Source organism: Geotrypetes seraphini, chromosome 4, assembly GCF_902459505.1.
Source record: "Geotrypetes seraphini chromosome 4, aGeoSer1.1, whole genome shotgun sequence".
Taxonomy (NCBI): Eukaryota; Metazoa; Chordata; class Amphibia; order Gymnophiona; family Dermophiidae; genus Geotrypetes; species Geotrypetes seraphini.
In genome coordinates, this window is record NC_047087.1 from 121,637,964 (window position 1) to 121,651,075 (window position 13,112).

The 13,112-nt window shown below is 43.2% G+C and overlaps 1 protein-coding gene across 1 annotated transcript in view; it reads left to right on the forward strand.

Annotated features, from left to right (window-relative positions):
* The window catches only part of SIDT1 (SID1 transmembrane family member 1), a 262,081-nt gene that overhangs the window by 93,950 nt on the left and 155,019 nt on the right, over positions 1-13,112 (forward strand). Inside the window, exons 4-6 of the mRNA XM_033940160.1 lie at positions 5,393-5,438; positions 6,486-6,587; positions 9,122-9,205. Of these exons, the coding sequence (XP_033796051.1) occupies positions 5,393-5,438; positions 6,486-6,587; positions 9,122-9,205 (232 nt within the window). The remainder of the gene's footprint in view (positions 1-5,392; positions 5,439-6,485; positions 6,588-9,121; positions 9,206-13,112) is intronic.

Genomic DNA, 13,112 nt, shown 5'->3' on the forward strand with positions numbered 1-13,112 from the left:
CTTTTAAGTTCAATCAATTTGTACCTTCTTTTATTCTTTTGTAAACCGCATAGAAATTCATGGTACTGCGGTATATAAACTGTTATTATTATTATTATAATGTATCTTAAAATGTCGCTCCTAGGACCCCTCAGACAATCCCCAGCAAGACGAGGTCCTAGAGCCAGCCCAGCTCCCAGCAAGTGAGCCATATGGGGGGGAAGCAGCCCTGATCAGACAAAAAGAGCATCCAAACATTCAAGCACAGCCCCAGGTCACCATGCACCGCTCATCTTGACTCACAAAGCCTTTGCTCCCCGCAGGCCATCCGTGTAGGATTTAAGGTCCTCCAGTGTATCACATGCATGAAGTCCAGCGCAATAAGGGGTCAGAGCGTATCGGCTGGCAGCCACTGCTGGCGAATAGTCATTAAAGAGCAGTAGCTTTGAGCCCTCAAAATTCCAGCAATCCCACCCGTCGGTAGAGTGCCAGGATCCGATCCTTGATTGCCGCTTTCAAAAACGGGCAATCATTAGACAAGGCTTAGTATCTCCCTGGCATTGGCTTCCTATGTGGTGGACCCTGCTCCATCACCACCCGCGCTCCAGTCAGGTCAAGGCTCACGTGCATTGGCAGCCACTGCTCCATGAAATTACACAGATCCACCTTCTTCACGCTCTCCGGAAGCCTAAGGACTTGCACGTTGTTCCGGCATCTGCGGTTCTCATGGTCCTCCAAGCATGTCTTAAGTGCAGAGTACTGAGTTTCTAAGGCATGCAGGCGTCTTGGTTACTATGATCTTTCTGAGCCGAGACCTGATTCTCCAGCTGGGTGATCTGGGACCCATGGCGCACTATACAGTCCTTAATCTCCTCCACAGACACTTGAAACTTGGTAAGTTTATTGTCTATGAGTGTCAAGAGGTGCTGCGTGAGCTCCCACAGTATTTCTTCTTGTAGTGCGATCATTTTTTGCAGCGGGGTCCCCTCTGATGCCAATTGGGAGGAAATCATGGTTTGCTTGTATTTCGGCAGCTGCAAGGCCTTTGCAGGCATAACACCACCCAAACGCTTGTTCCTCCACTGAATTGCACACCTGCCGGTACCCCCGGTTTCACTGTACCGGATCCTCTATGATAGAAGTAGGTTAAATTGCTGCATGTGGAAGATAACGGCCATAATATGCAGGGGAAGGTTGAAGCTCAGGCAAAGAACCACCACTCAGCAGCATTTCATCACGTGACTGAAAGATTTATCAACTGCTTTTATGAAGAGCTGTGAGCAACAAGTGTTGCTGAATATAAGCGGCTTATACCATAGTAATAATATACAATCAATGTGAGCATAATACATGGTTAGAACAGTGAAGTAAGCTTGGGAATAAGCAAATTAACTTGTAGTATTAGCAATAAGATGATACATTGGCTCTTGTTTTAGAAACATCCCCACTTGTAAATGGCAGTATTTATGTGTGTAGAGAGACCTACGTGAGTGACAGCATTTCACAACATGGACTATTTACAAGTGGAGAGGCTTACTCTGCAGATATCAAGGGTGTGGGTAGAGTGATCCTAACAGTTTCAGACACAGATTCACTATTTCAATAGGGAATTTGTATTGCAAGTGTTATGTAATGCCTTGCCTAGCAACTAGTGATGTCAGACAGAAGTTAAAATGTGAAATGTGAAGTATAATTTTATCCTTGATATACCAATATCAAAGAATGAATGGCTGCTTATACTGCGTATAGTGAAGGCTCTGAAAATCTAGACAGGCACCCATAATGCAAGATTCTGGTTTCCCTACCTTGGCTTTACTGGGGTCTCTGATTTCCAGTGGGGCAGGAGTGATGCCCATTCATTAGTGCCTCGACAGTGCTTTCAAAATGGCCTTAGGTAATATCAGTTTGAAAATGGTTAAATCTTTCAGAAATGTAAACAAAAACAAGTCATCAGATTGTTGTTCATTGTGAGACTGGGAAATTAAATTCCAAAGATTTAATGATAGACATGGAGGGGGTACTAGGGTTTCTAGATGTCCAGTTTTGCGGGACTGGGGCTGAAGGCAGGGCTGATAGTAGCCGAGTAAGTATTAGCCATCCTGGAGCCAAGGTTTAAATCTGCTGCGGCTCCAGGCTAACTATGCACCAGGACTGGGGTGGTAAATCCTTTATCTGGGGTGGCACTTGCCACTCTTTAGCGACACCTCTTTCTTCTTTCAAAATCAGTTTCCTTTTTCAGAGAGGCCCTGGTGCGGCAACCATTCTCATAAGCTGCTGTTGGGTGCCCCAAAGGCCCCATGGTACCGCAGTCAGTTATCCTTCAGAAGGTCAATATGAATCTTCATCGAGTCATCATCGATCCTCGACTCAACGTTGTACTCCCTGACATTGATCATCGCATTGCCGGTTCAGTGCTCCATTGGTGCATCGATCCACTATTTTGAGACATCGACGTTCGAAGTCAAGGAACCATCGATCGTCATTGATCCTCCTTCTCATCTTCCTTGGGTCAGTACCAAAGTCGTCAAAAGCATCTATCCCCTCAAAACACAGCTTCTCTATGATTCTGATTTACAGTCTGAATCAGAAGATGACATCTCTGGTTCTGCAACTGAGGCTTATGATAACCCCTCATAAACAATCTCCTCAGTAAACTCCTCCAAAGACAAGATCTCCTACAGAAAGACTGTCTTTTACTAAATATATTAGACAGCTAGGCAAAGACCTGCCTGTCAAACTGGAAGCTGACTCTGGCTTCATTGCTGAATACTTGGAAGCCTTGGACTATGATGAGCCTCCCAAAGAGCTCCTCAAATTACCACTGCATGGTATTCTCAAAGAGACTCTTCACAAGAATTGGGAAACACCCTTGACTGTCACAGTAACTCCAAGAAAGCTTGATTCTATTTATATAGAATCATTTCTTCTCCAGGGTTTGATAAACCACAACTTCAACATCAGTCATTACTTGTGGAATAAACCTTGAAAAAGTATTTTGCTTCGAGAGTCTATGCCTCAGCGCCACCAGGGCGAGAAGGTCGGACTATGGACAAATTTGGATGTCGCCTTTACCAAAATTCTCTGTTGGCAGAGTCCTTAATTACAATTTCTACATGTCCTGTTATCTTAAACATCTTGTACGAATATTACCTTCCTTTGATAAATATATTCCAGTGCACAAAGCCGTGGGTAGCATCCCACACTTCATCTGGAAGCCTTCCCTCTGACGTTGCGACGTCAGAGAGAAGGGTTCTGGTTCAGGCACAGGATATGTGTAGGAGCCACTGCCTGCGGCTTTGTGCACTGCGGCAGTGAGGAAGAGGGAGCCAGCCAGAAGATAACCCCGTATCAATCGCACCATGAACCAGCGGTTGAAGAACATTGTCTTGGGCCCAATGCACGTGCCGGCCCTGTGGATCAGCAGGAAATTTCTGTGGACCGACACCGGTCTGTGGACCGGCAGTTGAAGAACACTACTTTACAACACTTATTTTCTCTTATGCTCTTGTTCTTTTTTTGGGGGGTCTTTAATTATAAACTGAGTTGAGCTCCGCTGGGAGATGACCTGGTATATAAATCGAAGACTAGATTAGATCAGAAGATTAGATTAAATTTTAATATCTTACAGAATAATGCAATTCAGAAATAGATCATAACATATGTATACATACATTAAGAAAATCTTAGCAAAAACACATCAATATCTTATCCACCCATCCCTCCCTTACCCAACCCCCCACCCTACCTCCCTCCCATTTGTCTGGCAGGTCATTCATACAATCACACACACTGCTTAACAAAACCCTCTAAAGAGCCCCACACATCTACAAAGGAGGCCATATCCCCAGATCTTTCAGCTAGATTAGCTTCATATCGATAATAGAGGCATACTGTTTCCCACCAAAAAGTTTTTCCATTTTTGACTATTAACTGTAATGCCACTTCAGAAAACATCAGGAACAACTTATTTTTGTTTACCGTCAGTAAGGTTACTGAAGTAACATGTGTTCCACATATCACCGTACCATATGAGAAAGGTTTACGAACTTCCAATATACATTGTATTTTATTCCAAGCTTCTTGCCAAAATGTTTGAACCAGCAGGCAATAAAACAAAAGATGGTCCAGTGTACCCACCTCCTTCTTACAACTCCAACATGCATTAGATCTGGTAGCATCCAATTTTTGTAATTTAACTGGTGCCCACAATGTCATTGGTTCCCGACCCCTCTGAGATGCTCGGAAGGGGCAGGGACTGGTAGGCCTTGAGCCCTGCACCGGATCAACACCTAGCATTGGTGGCAGCAGCTTATTCTTCAACAGCTGATGGGTAAGCGCAATGTTGGCTGGGGGGGGGTGTACATGGAGGGCAACGGCATGGGTTATCTTAGGGGTGTCAGGATAGCAGCACCGGTGTTCTTCGGGGAAGGAGGACGTGTGACTACAGCATTGGTGGGTGCATGCATGGAGGGCAATGGTGCGGGTCATTTTTGGGGTGGTAGGATAGCGGTACTGGTGTTCTATGGGATATGTGGGTGACTACAGCGCTGGTGGGGGCGCACATGGAGGGTAACAGCGCAGGTCATTTTGGGGGTAGTAGGATAGCGGTACCGGTGTTCTTTGGTGGGGGTAGGTGTGTGACTGTAGTATTGGTGTTGGTCATTGGGGATTAAAGAGAGGACAGCAGCACCGGTGGTTGATGGTGGCTTGAATTTAAACCAGAATCCTCTTTTGAGCCATTTTGTTGGCCCACAAACCTCAGCTTATATTTGAATACATATGGTAATATAAAATTAACAGCAAATGGAGAAAGAACAGTTAATAATCAAGCTAATATACAGAAGAGTACTGTTCTTCTATTGCTAAAGAGAGAATGCAGAATCACTTATGCCTATACAAACTCACAGGTGGAGAAAAAGACCTTGTTAATGTTTCTAACACCATGCCATGACCGCCAGACTAACAAGGTATTGGCTAATACAGCAGGTATACACCAGTCATTGGTAAGAAAAAACTCCATTTGGTAAGGGCAGTATTCAAGTCCTCACATAAAGCAGATTTCAGAGTAATATGTTCAAAGGGACAAAAAGGAAACAATCCTACAAAAACAGCAGTTAACAAAAAATGGCCACTTATCTCAGGCTATTCCATCAAATTCCAGACCGTGTCCGTATGAAACAAGTTCCAGCTGGAAAGTTATAAATCGCCTGTCTAAACAAAGTAGTTCAATCAAATTGCCAAAAAATAAGGAAATTGACTGAAGGAATAGGAGTAGTGGGGTGGGGTGGGGGGGGACACTCAGTGGTATTGCTGTGTCTGGGAGTGTTTCTGGATCATAATACTTACAGCATGAAGCATTCTTGTGTTTCTCATTATCTTTCTTTTTCTCTCTCTCTACCCCCCTTTTTTGCAGTACAGGCATTGCCTTTGATTTCACTGCCACCCCTTCTCAGCCTGAGGTAAGTAGCAAGAAAAGATACCCTCAGTTATCTGCATGGGTTCAGAAATAAGGACTTTGAGAACAAGTTCTTGAAGGTGCAATGGTGTACCAAAGGGTGTGTGTGTGGGGGGGATCCGTCCCAGGTGCAAGGAGCTTGGGGGTGCTGGAACGGTCACGGGTCTCTGGTCTGCCTGCACGCAATCTGGCTTCCCACCCTCTCTGACATCAACTTCTGGTGAGGTGGGGTCAGCAGAGCAGGTGGCCATGCGCAGGCAGCCCCCCAACTCTGTGACCGATCCATGTACCTTCCCACTGCCTGGAGGAGGGTGTTTTGGCCAGAGGGGGTGTTCTGCCCAGGGTTCCCACCCTGCCAGTACTCCATTGTGAAGGGACTAACTGATGTAGAAGGTGGCATGTCATATGGGTAAACTACCAATTTCCATTACATTACTCTGTCCTTTTCCTGTTTAAATCTGCTGCTGTACTTCAATCATTACTGCATCAGTTGTTTTAATTTATTTAGTGTATAGTGATTTCACAAGTTGTAGCAACTCTGGGGTTGATATTGAAAGGCACTTATGTGGTTAGCAGACGAGAGGGATATTCAGCAGTACTAACTTTATCTGGCTGTCCTAACTTTATCTGGTTATCAGTTTAAATTTGGCTGCTACCAGATAGCACTTTTAGTTTGGGATATTCAGTGCTGTCCAGTTTTACTTTAACCTCAGTGACCAGTATTTTCCAGCATGGTTTAGTATTAGTCCATCTGTTTCTATATACTCTACAATTGTTTCTCAACTGCAGCTGCCCTTCTCTCCTAAGGGGAATCAAATTTGGATAAGAAGTTTGAATGACATTTGTTGGTTATGGTATGAGATGTAACCAGGGTATTTTTATTTTTTTTTTAAGGACAGTATGGAGGAGAAATAAAGGCTCTGATCTTAGCATTGAAAGTTTTTGGGTTTTTATTTTTTTAAATAAATTTTCCAACTGCTTTAAAGCAGTTCTCAGTTTCCTGGATGAGTCAGGGTATCTAAAATTAAGTTCTTGTTTTTCTATTCCTCAGTACTTTTTATACAAATTCCCGGAGAATGTAGATTTTGTTATCATCAAAGTGGTGTCCAAGAATTCCTACCCTTGCTCTGTGGTTTCTGTTCAGGATATTGTGGTAAGTCCATGTAAGGGGTCAGAGTGGATGTTGGGGAAAGATTACCACTGAGCTTGTAGAGTGGAAGCCTGACTAAAAAATAATATTCACTCTGATTATACATATAAAGATAGAAAGATGAGAAGGTGATTGTCATGTAATGGATGTTGGGAATTTTGGGGGTGGACTTTTGAGTTATAGTGGCCCACCCATCACAATGTGGTGACTGTCTCATACATGGGAAAGACAATTTTCAACATTCTATTACTGAATAAACTAACTCTCTGAAAACTGGTCACAGTTTCCATAGTGGGGTTAGGTTAGGGGAATAATAATACACAAACATTTTTCCTTTCTGAAATGGTCCACTCTGGTTGCTTTGAACTGCATCTTGATTAAATGGTTGGATGTGGACGCACCTACTTTATTGTTATGGAGGACACAGATGATTTATTTGCTCACCTGGGAACGCTGGGACGTTACAGACCTTTCGTCTGTGAAGGGGTTACATTTCCAGACAACTTGGCAGCCCTTCTGGAATACTATGACTCCTTTGGCCTGGAGTCATATTTTGAACTGTTGACTCTCTTTCTTGTGCTGGTTTTATATAGTTTTTTGTTTTTCTGTTTATGCTTTCCAGTTTTACAAGCTTGCTTGGTTTCATATTTAGGGTAAGGGACTCCAGATGGGGGGAAGGGAGATTTTAGTTTGTAATTTTTCTCTATGTTAATTGTGAGCCCCGTTTTGTTCAGCAGTACTATCTGTTTAAGTTTGGCTCAATAAAAATTGTTTAAACAATAATACACATACATTTGCAGTTTTGAAACCAAATTCAGTATTTTGCAGGGCAAAAGTACCTATCAGAAAAGCAGTTGCAAATCTTTGCTGTTGACTTTTCAGTCCATTAAACTCCCCACCCATTTTGTGATACAAAAATGTGAAATGTAGGTGAAACAGATTGTGTTTGGCATCATACAGTTCCTTCTCTTTAATGTCTTTGTATTTTCACATATGTCACAAGTCCACTGCTCTTTATGTTCATCATGACACTAGCTTTCACTGAGGGATAATTGGGTGGTCCAATTGCACCCACAATGCTCACCCCCACTGATCAATATTCTTTCTTGTTTCACAAGTAGTCTCTATGGAGTAGATTCACAAAGCAAACCGATCGTGTACTGATCGGTTTGCGACCCCTTTGCGACCAGATTTCCCTCCTGCACTATTCACTAACCTCTCCTGCGATCTGCTTCGAATCCGTGCATGCAAATGAGGAGAAACGCATGCAAAGTAGACAGGGACACGATTCACCAACTAAATTTTTAAAACCGACTGAGCTGGCCGATTAACACAAGAAGCGACTGCTGGGGACCTGTCAAAAACATCTTTCTGACTCTCCAGCTCCATAGAAGCCCTGCTCTCTGCATGCCCTGCTCCCTGCTGCCCTGAATCTCTCCTGCCTGTCGCCCCGATGCTCTTCCCCGGATCTCTGCTGCCTGCTCTGCCCCAAATCGCTGCATCACCGCCTTCCTCTGCCTGGATCTCTCTTGCTTGCTTGCCCCGAATCGCCGCCCTGCTCGTCCCCGGTTTACTCCTGCCTGCCGCCCCGAATATCTCCTGCCCTTCCCCGCACTGCGAGCCCATGGTTTTAACTCGTGGGTTTAAGCGGGTTAAAACCATGGGCTCGCTGGGCTAAAAAGTAAAACAGAAAGTCGCAGCTCGGACTGTTCTAGACACATGCGCAGATCATCTACAGATGGTCTGCGCATGTGTCGGGATCGCACATCAGTGATCCGTGCTGGCAGATGGGGGCATTCCTCCGATCATCCCCATCTGCATATTCAACTTTGAAGAATTCATCGGACCTGCCCTGATCGGGATACAAACTGTTTAATGTTTTAAGGATTGCGAATAAAAGTCTTGTTTTTTAATCAAGAACTTGGCATCTTGTACATTTTTGCTGCAGTTTCCTTCTTTTTGTTTGTTGTTTGACATTTTACTGCAGTCTCGTTAGATTTTTTGCTTGTGTTTGAAACAGATTGCAGCCAACCTGAATAAGTTTGCAGATCATAGACCCTGGTTTCTAAATACTGCAGCTAAAGTTGCGTGCACAACTTAACAAGTCAATCGGTGCCATTAATTGCCAATTAGCAAGCAATTATTGGCATTAATTAGAATTTACATACACAACTTTCTAAGCACACTATAAAGTGGTTTGGTAATTTCTAGTACATGGATCTCAAAAGGGGGTGTGGTCAGGGAAGCAGCATGGGTGGATCATGGACATTCCTAAAAGTTAGGTTCACTGTTATAAAATACACCTAATTCGCATACAACTTAGGTGCCAGTATTTAGGCCTGGTTTATGGCTTAAATGCCTGCACCTCAATGTTAATCTGCAGACGGGCGCTACACATGATTCAATAAACTGCACCTAACTCCAGAGGGGGGTTCATAGAATCGCATCAAGCCAGTTTTTAAAGCGACATATATAGAATTTACTCCAAAGTTGATATGTGAATGTGTTGTTTGTTCTCATACTTTTGCCCTCTCCAGTGCCCTGTTTATGACTTGGACCATAATGTGGAATTTAATGGCATTTACCAGTCTATGACCAAAAAAGCAGCCATCACCATCCAGGTGAGCAAGAGAAGGCATGAATTTTCTATAGGCAGCTTTAGCATGGGAAACGTTACAGGAATAATTTTTTTGTCTCTCTATTCACAGAACTAAGCCATAGGAAATAAATTTTACTGTTTGAATATTCACTGGGATCCATCATTGTAAAGTGGAAACATTTTAATAGCACCATCTTATAGGTTTAGTTTGTCTTTTAAATTGAGGGGGAAATAAATAAGGAAATCTTATTGGCTGTGGGGAGAACAGGATCAATGCAGCAGCATCACCATTAACCTTTGGGGAGGTGCTGCCCCCATCCCTTCCCCCAAACTGTATTTATGTGCTGCCTTGATCAGTCCTTTCTTGCAGAGTAAGTAGCTGTGGTTTAAGAAAACTGTTGAGAAGATCACCGTGAGGCCTAAGATTAGATAAATAGAATTACCACATGGAGGGCTCAGATTGAGGAAAATATTGACTTCTTTCAGCAGTTTCAAGATTTTGTCAAAAACCACAACCTATATGGAAAGATTGCAAGAAAGAAACCACTGCTGAAGAAAAACTATAATATGTGCTGCACACTGTTTTCAAAGAAATACTTAGGGAGTACTCCACACACACATGGGAAAAAGGGTTTGTGGTCTGATGAGACTAAAGTGGAACTTTTGTTCTCAGTGTTAAGCAATGTGTGGCAGAAGAAAAATAAACACAGCACTCAGCACATTGCTCTGTTAACATCATCTTTATGGTGAAGAGTTGTGGTTGGCGCATTATGCTGAGGAGGTGATTTGGAGCAGTGGGGATAGCAGGCCTGTGAAGATCAAGAGAAAGATGGTTGATGCAAATATAGGCAGATCTGCAAGAAATTATGTTCCTAGGTATCATATACCTGGCACTAGGAAGATATACCTTTCAGCCAGACAATGATCTTTTTTTTTTTAATTCTTTATTCATTTTCAAAATTACATTAAGTGTTAATTCACAATAACAATAAATACCTCACTTATAAACAATCATTGGTACCTTACATAAATTCTTATCCCTTCCCCTTTCCCATCCCTCCCAACCATATATTCCATTATATATATATATAATCCATACGAAAAAGGAGATTATCGCTGAAAAATAGCTGGAAAGCGATGACCACAAATGCTCACAGTCTAAGCAACAAAGTTCATGATCTGCAAGCCCTGATGTTAGAGGCAGATCTAGATATTGTCGCTATCACAGAGACATGGTTCAGTGAATCACATGGATGGGATGCAAACATACCGGGATATAATCTTTTTTAGGAAGGACAGAGATGGTCAAAAAGGTGGAGGAGTAGCTCTCTATGTAAAGATCAATATCCAAGCGACCGAAATGCAAGGGACCTGGGGAGAGGAAGAAGTGATATGGATTGCTCTGAAAAGAGAAGATGGAACTTCTATCTATGTGGATGTAGTCTATAGACCTCCGACTCAATCGCAGCAAATTGATAAGGATCTGATTGTGGATATCCAAAAGTTTGGAAGGAAAGAGGAGGTTCTGCTGTTGGGAGATTTCAACCTGCCAGATGCGGACTGGAATGTTCCGTCTGCAGAATCGGAAAGAAGTAGGGAGATTGTGGATGCCTTTCAAGAGGCTCTGCTCAGACAAATGGTGACGGAACCCACACGGGAAAAAGCGATATTGGATCTGGTCCTCACAAATGGAGAGAGTATCTCTAATGTTCGAGTGGGTGCTCACCTGGGAAGTAGCGATCATCAAACGGTTTGGTTTGATATAACGGCTAAAATGGAGAGCAGCCGATACTTAAAGTCCTAGATTTCAAACGTACGGACTTTAATGCTATGGGAGAGTATCTGAAGAAAGAGCTGTTAGGATGGGAGGACATAAGAGAATTGGAAAAACAGTGGTCTAAGCTGAAAGGAGCGATAAAAATGGCTACGGACCTTTATGTGAAGAAAATCAATAAAAACAAGAGAAAAAGGAAGCCGATATGGTTCTCCAACCTAGTGGCTGAGAAAATAAAGGCGAAAGAGTTGGCGTTTGTGAAATATAAAAAAAACAAGAAGAGGAGAGCAGAAAGGACTACAGGGTGAAACTGAAAGAAGCCAAGAGAGAGATACGTCTGGCGAAAGCACAGGCGGAAGAACAAATGGCTAAAAATGTAAAAAAGGGAGACAAAAATTTTTTCTGATATATTAGTGAAAGGAGGAAGATGAAAAATGGAATTGCTAGGCTAAAAGATGCTGGGGACCAATATGTGGAAAGTGATGAGAAGAAAGCGAATGTGCTAAACAAATACTTCTGTTCTGTGTTCACAGAAGAAAATCCTGGAGAAGGACCGAGATTGTCTAGCAAAGTTACACGAGAAAATGGAGTAGATTCTGCGCCGTTCACGGAGGAAGGTGTTTATGAGCAACTTGAAAAACTGAAGGCGGACAAAGAGATGGGACCAGACGGGATCCATCCCAGGATACTAAGGGAGCTCAGAGAGGTTCTGGTGAGCCCTATTAAAGACTTGTTCAACAAATCTCTGGAGACGGGAGTGATTCCTGGGGATTGGAGGAGAGCGAAAGTGGTCCCTATTCATAAAAGTGGTCACAGGGATGAAGCAGGAAACTACAGGCCGGTGAGCCTCACTTCAGTTGTTGGAAAAATAATGGAAGTTTTGCTGAAAGAAAGGATAGGGAACTTCCTTGAATCTAATGGGTTACAGGATACGAGGCAACATGGCTTTACAAAAGGTAAATCGTGCCAAACGAACCTGATTGAATTTTTTGATTGGGTGACCAGAAAGCTGGATCGAGGACATATGTTAGATGTAATTTACTTGGATTTCAGCAAAGCTTTACAGTTCCTCATAGGAGGCTGTTGGACAAACTTGAAGGGCTGAAGTTAGAACCCAAAGTGGTGAACTGGGTCAGAAACTGGTTGTCGGACAGACGCCAGAGGGTAGTGGTTAATGGAAGTCGCTCGAAGGAAGGAAAGGTGAGTAGTGGAGTCCATCAGGGTTCAGTGCTAGGGCCATCCTGTTCAATATGTTTGTGAGTGACATTGCTGAAGGATTAGAAGGAAAAGTGTGCCTTTTTGCAGATGATACCAAGATTTGTAACAGAGTAGACACCAAAGAGGGAGTGGAAAATATGAAAAAGGATCTGCAAAAGTTAGAGGAATGGTCTAATGCCTGGCAACTAAAATTCAATGCAAAGAAATGCAGAGTAATGCATTTGGGGATTAATAATAGGAAGGAACCGTATGTGCTGGGAGGAGAGAAGCTGATATACACGGACGGGGAGAGGGACCTTGGGGTGATAGTGTCCGAAGATCTAAAGGTGAAAAAACAGTGTGACAAGGCAGTGGCTGCTGCCAGAAGGATGCTGGGCTGTATAAAGAGAGGCATAGTCAGTAGAAGGAAGAAGGTGTTGATGCCCCTGTATAGGTCATTGGTAAGGCCCCACTTGGAGTATTGTGTTCAATTTTGGAGACCGTATCTGGCGAAGGACGTAAGAAGACTTGAGGAGGTCCAGAGGAGGGCGACGAAAATGATAGAAGGCTTACCAGAAGACGTTTGAGGAGAGACTGGAAGCCCTGAATATGTATACCCTAGAGGAAAGGAGAGACAGGGGAGATATGATTCAGACGTTCAAATACTTGAAGGGTATTAACGTAGAACAAAATCTTTTTCAGAGAAAGGAAAATGGTAAAATCAGAGGACATAATTTGAGGTTGAGGGGTAGTAGATTCAAAGGCAATGTTAGGAAATTCTACTTTACGGAGAGGGTGGTGGATGCCTGGAATGTGCTCCCGAGAGAGGTGGTGGAGAGTAAAACTGTGACTGAGTTCAAAGAAGCGTGGGATGAACACAAAGGATCTAGAATCAGAAAATAAGATTAAATATTGAACTAAGGCCAGTACTGGGCAGACTTGCACGGTCTGTGTCTGT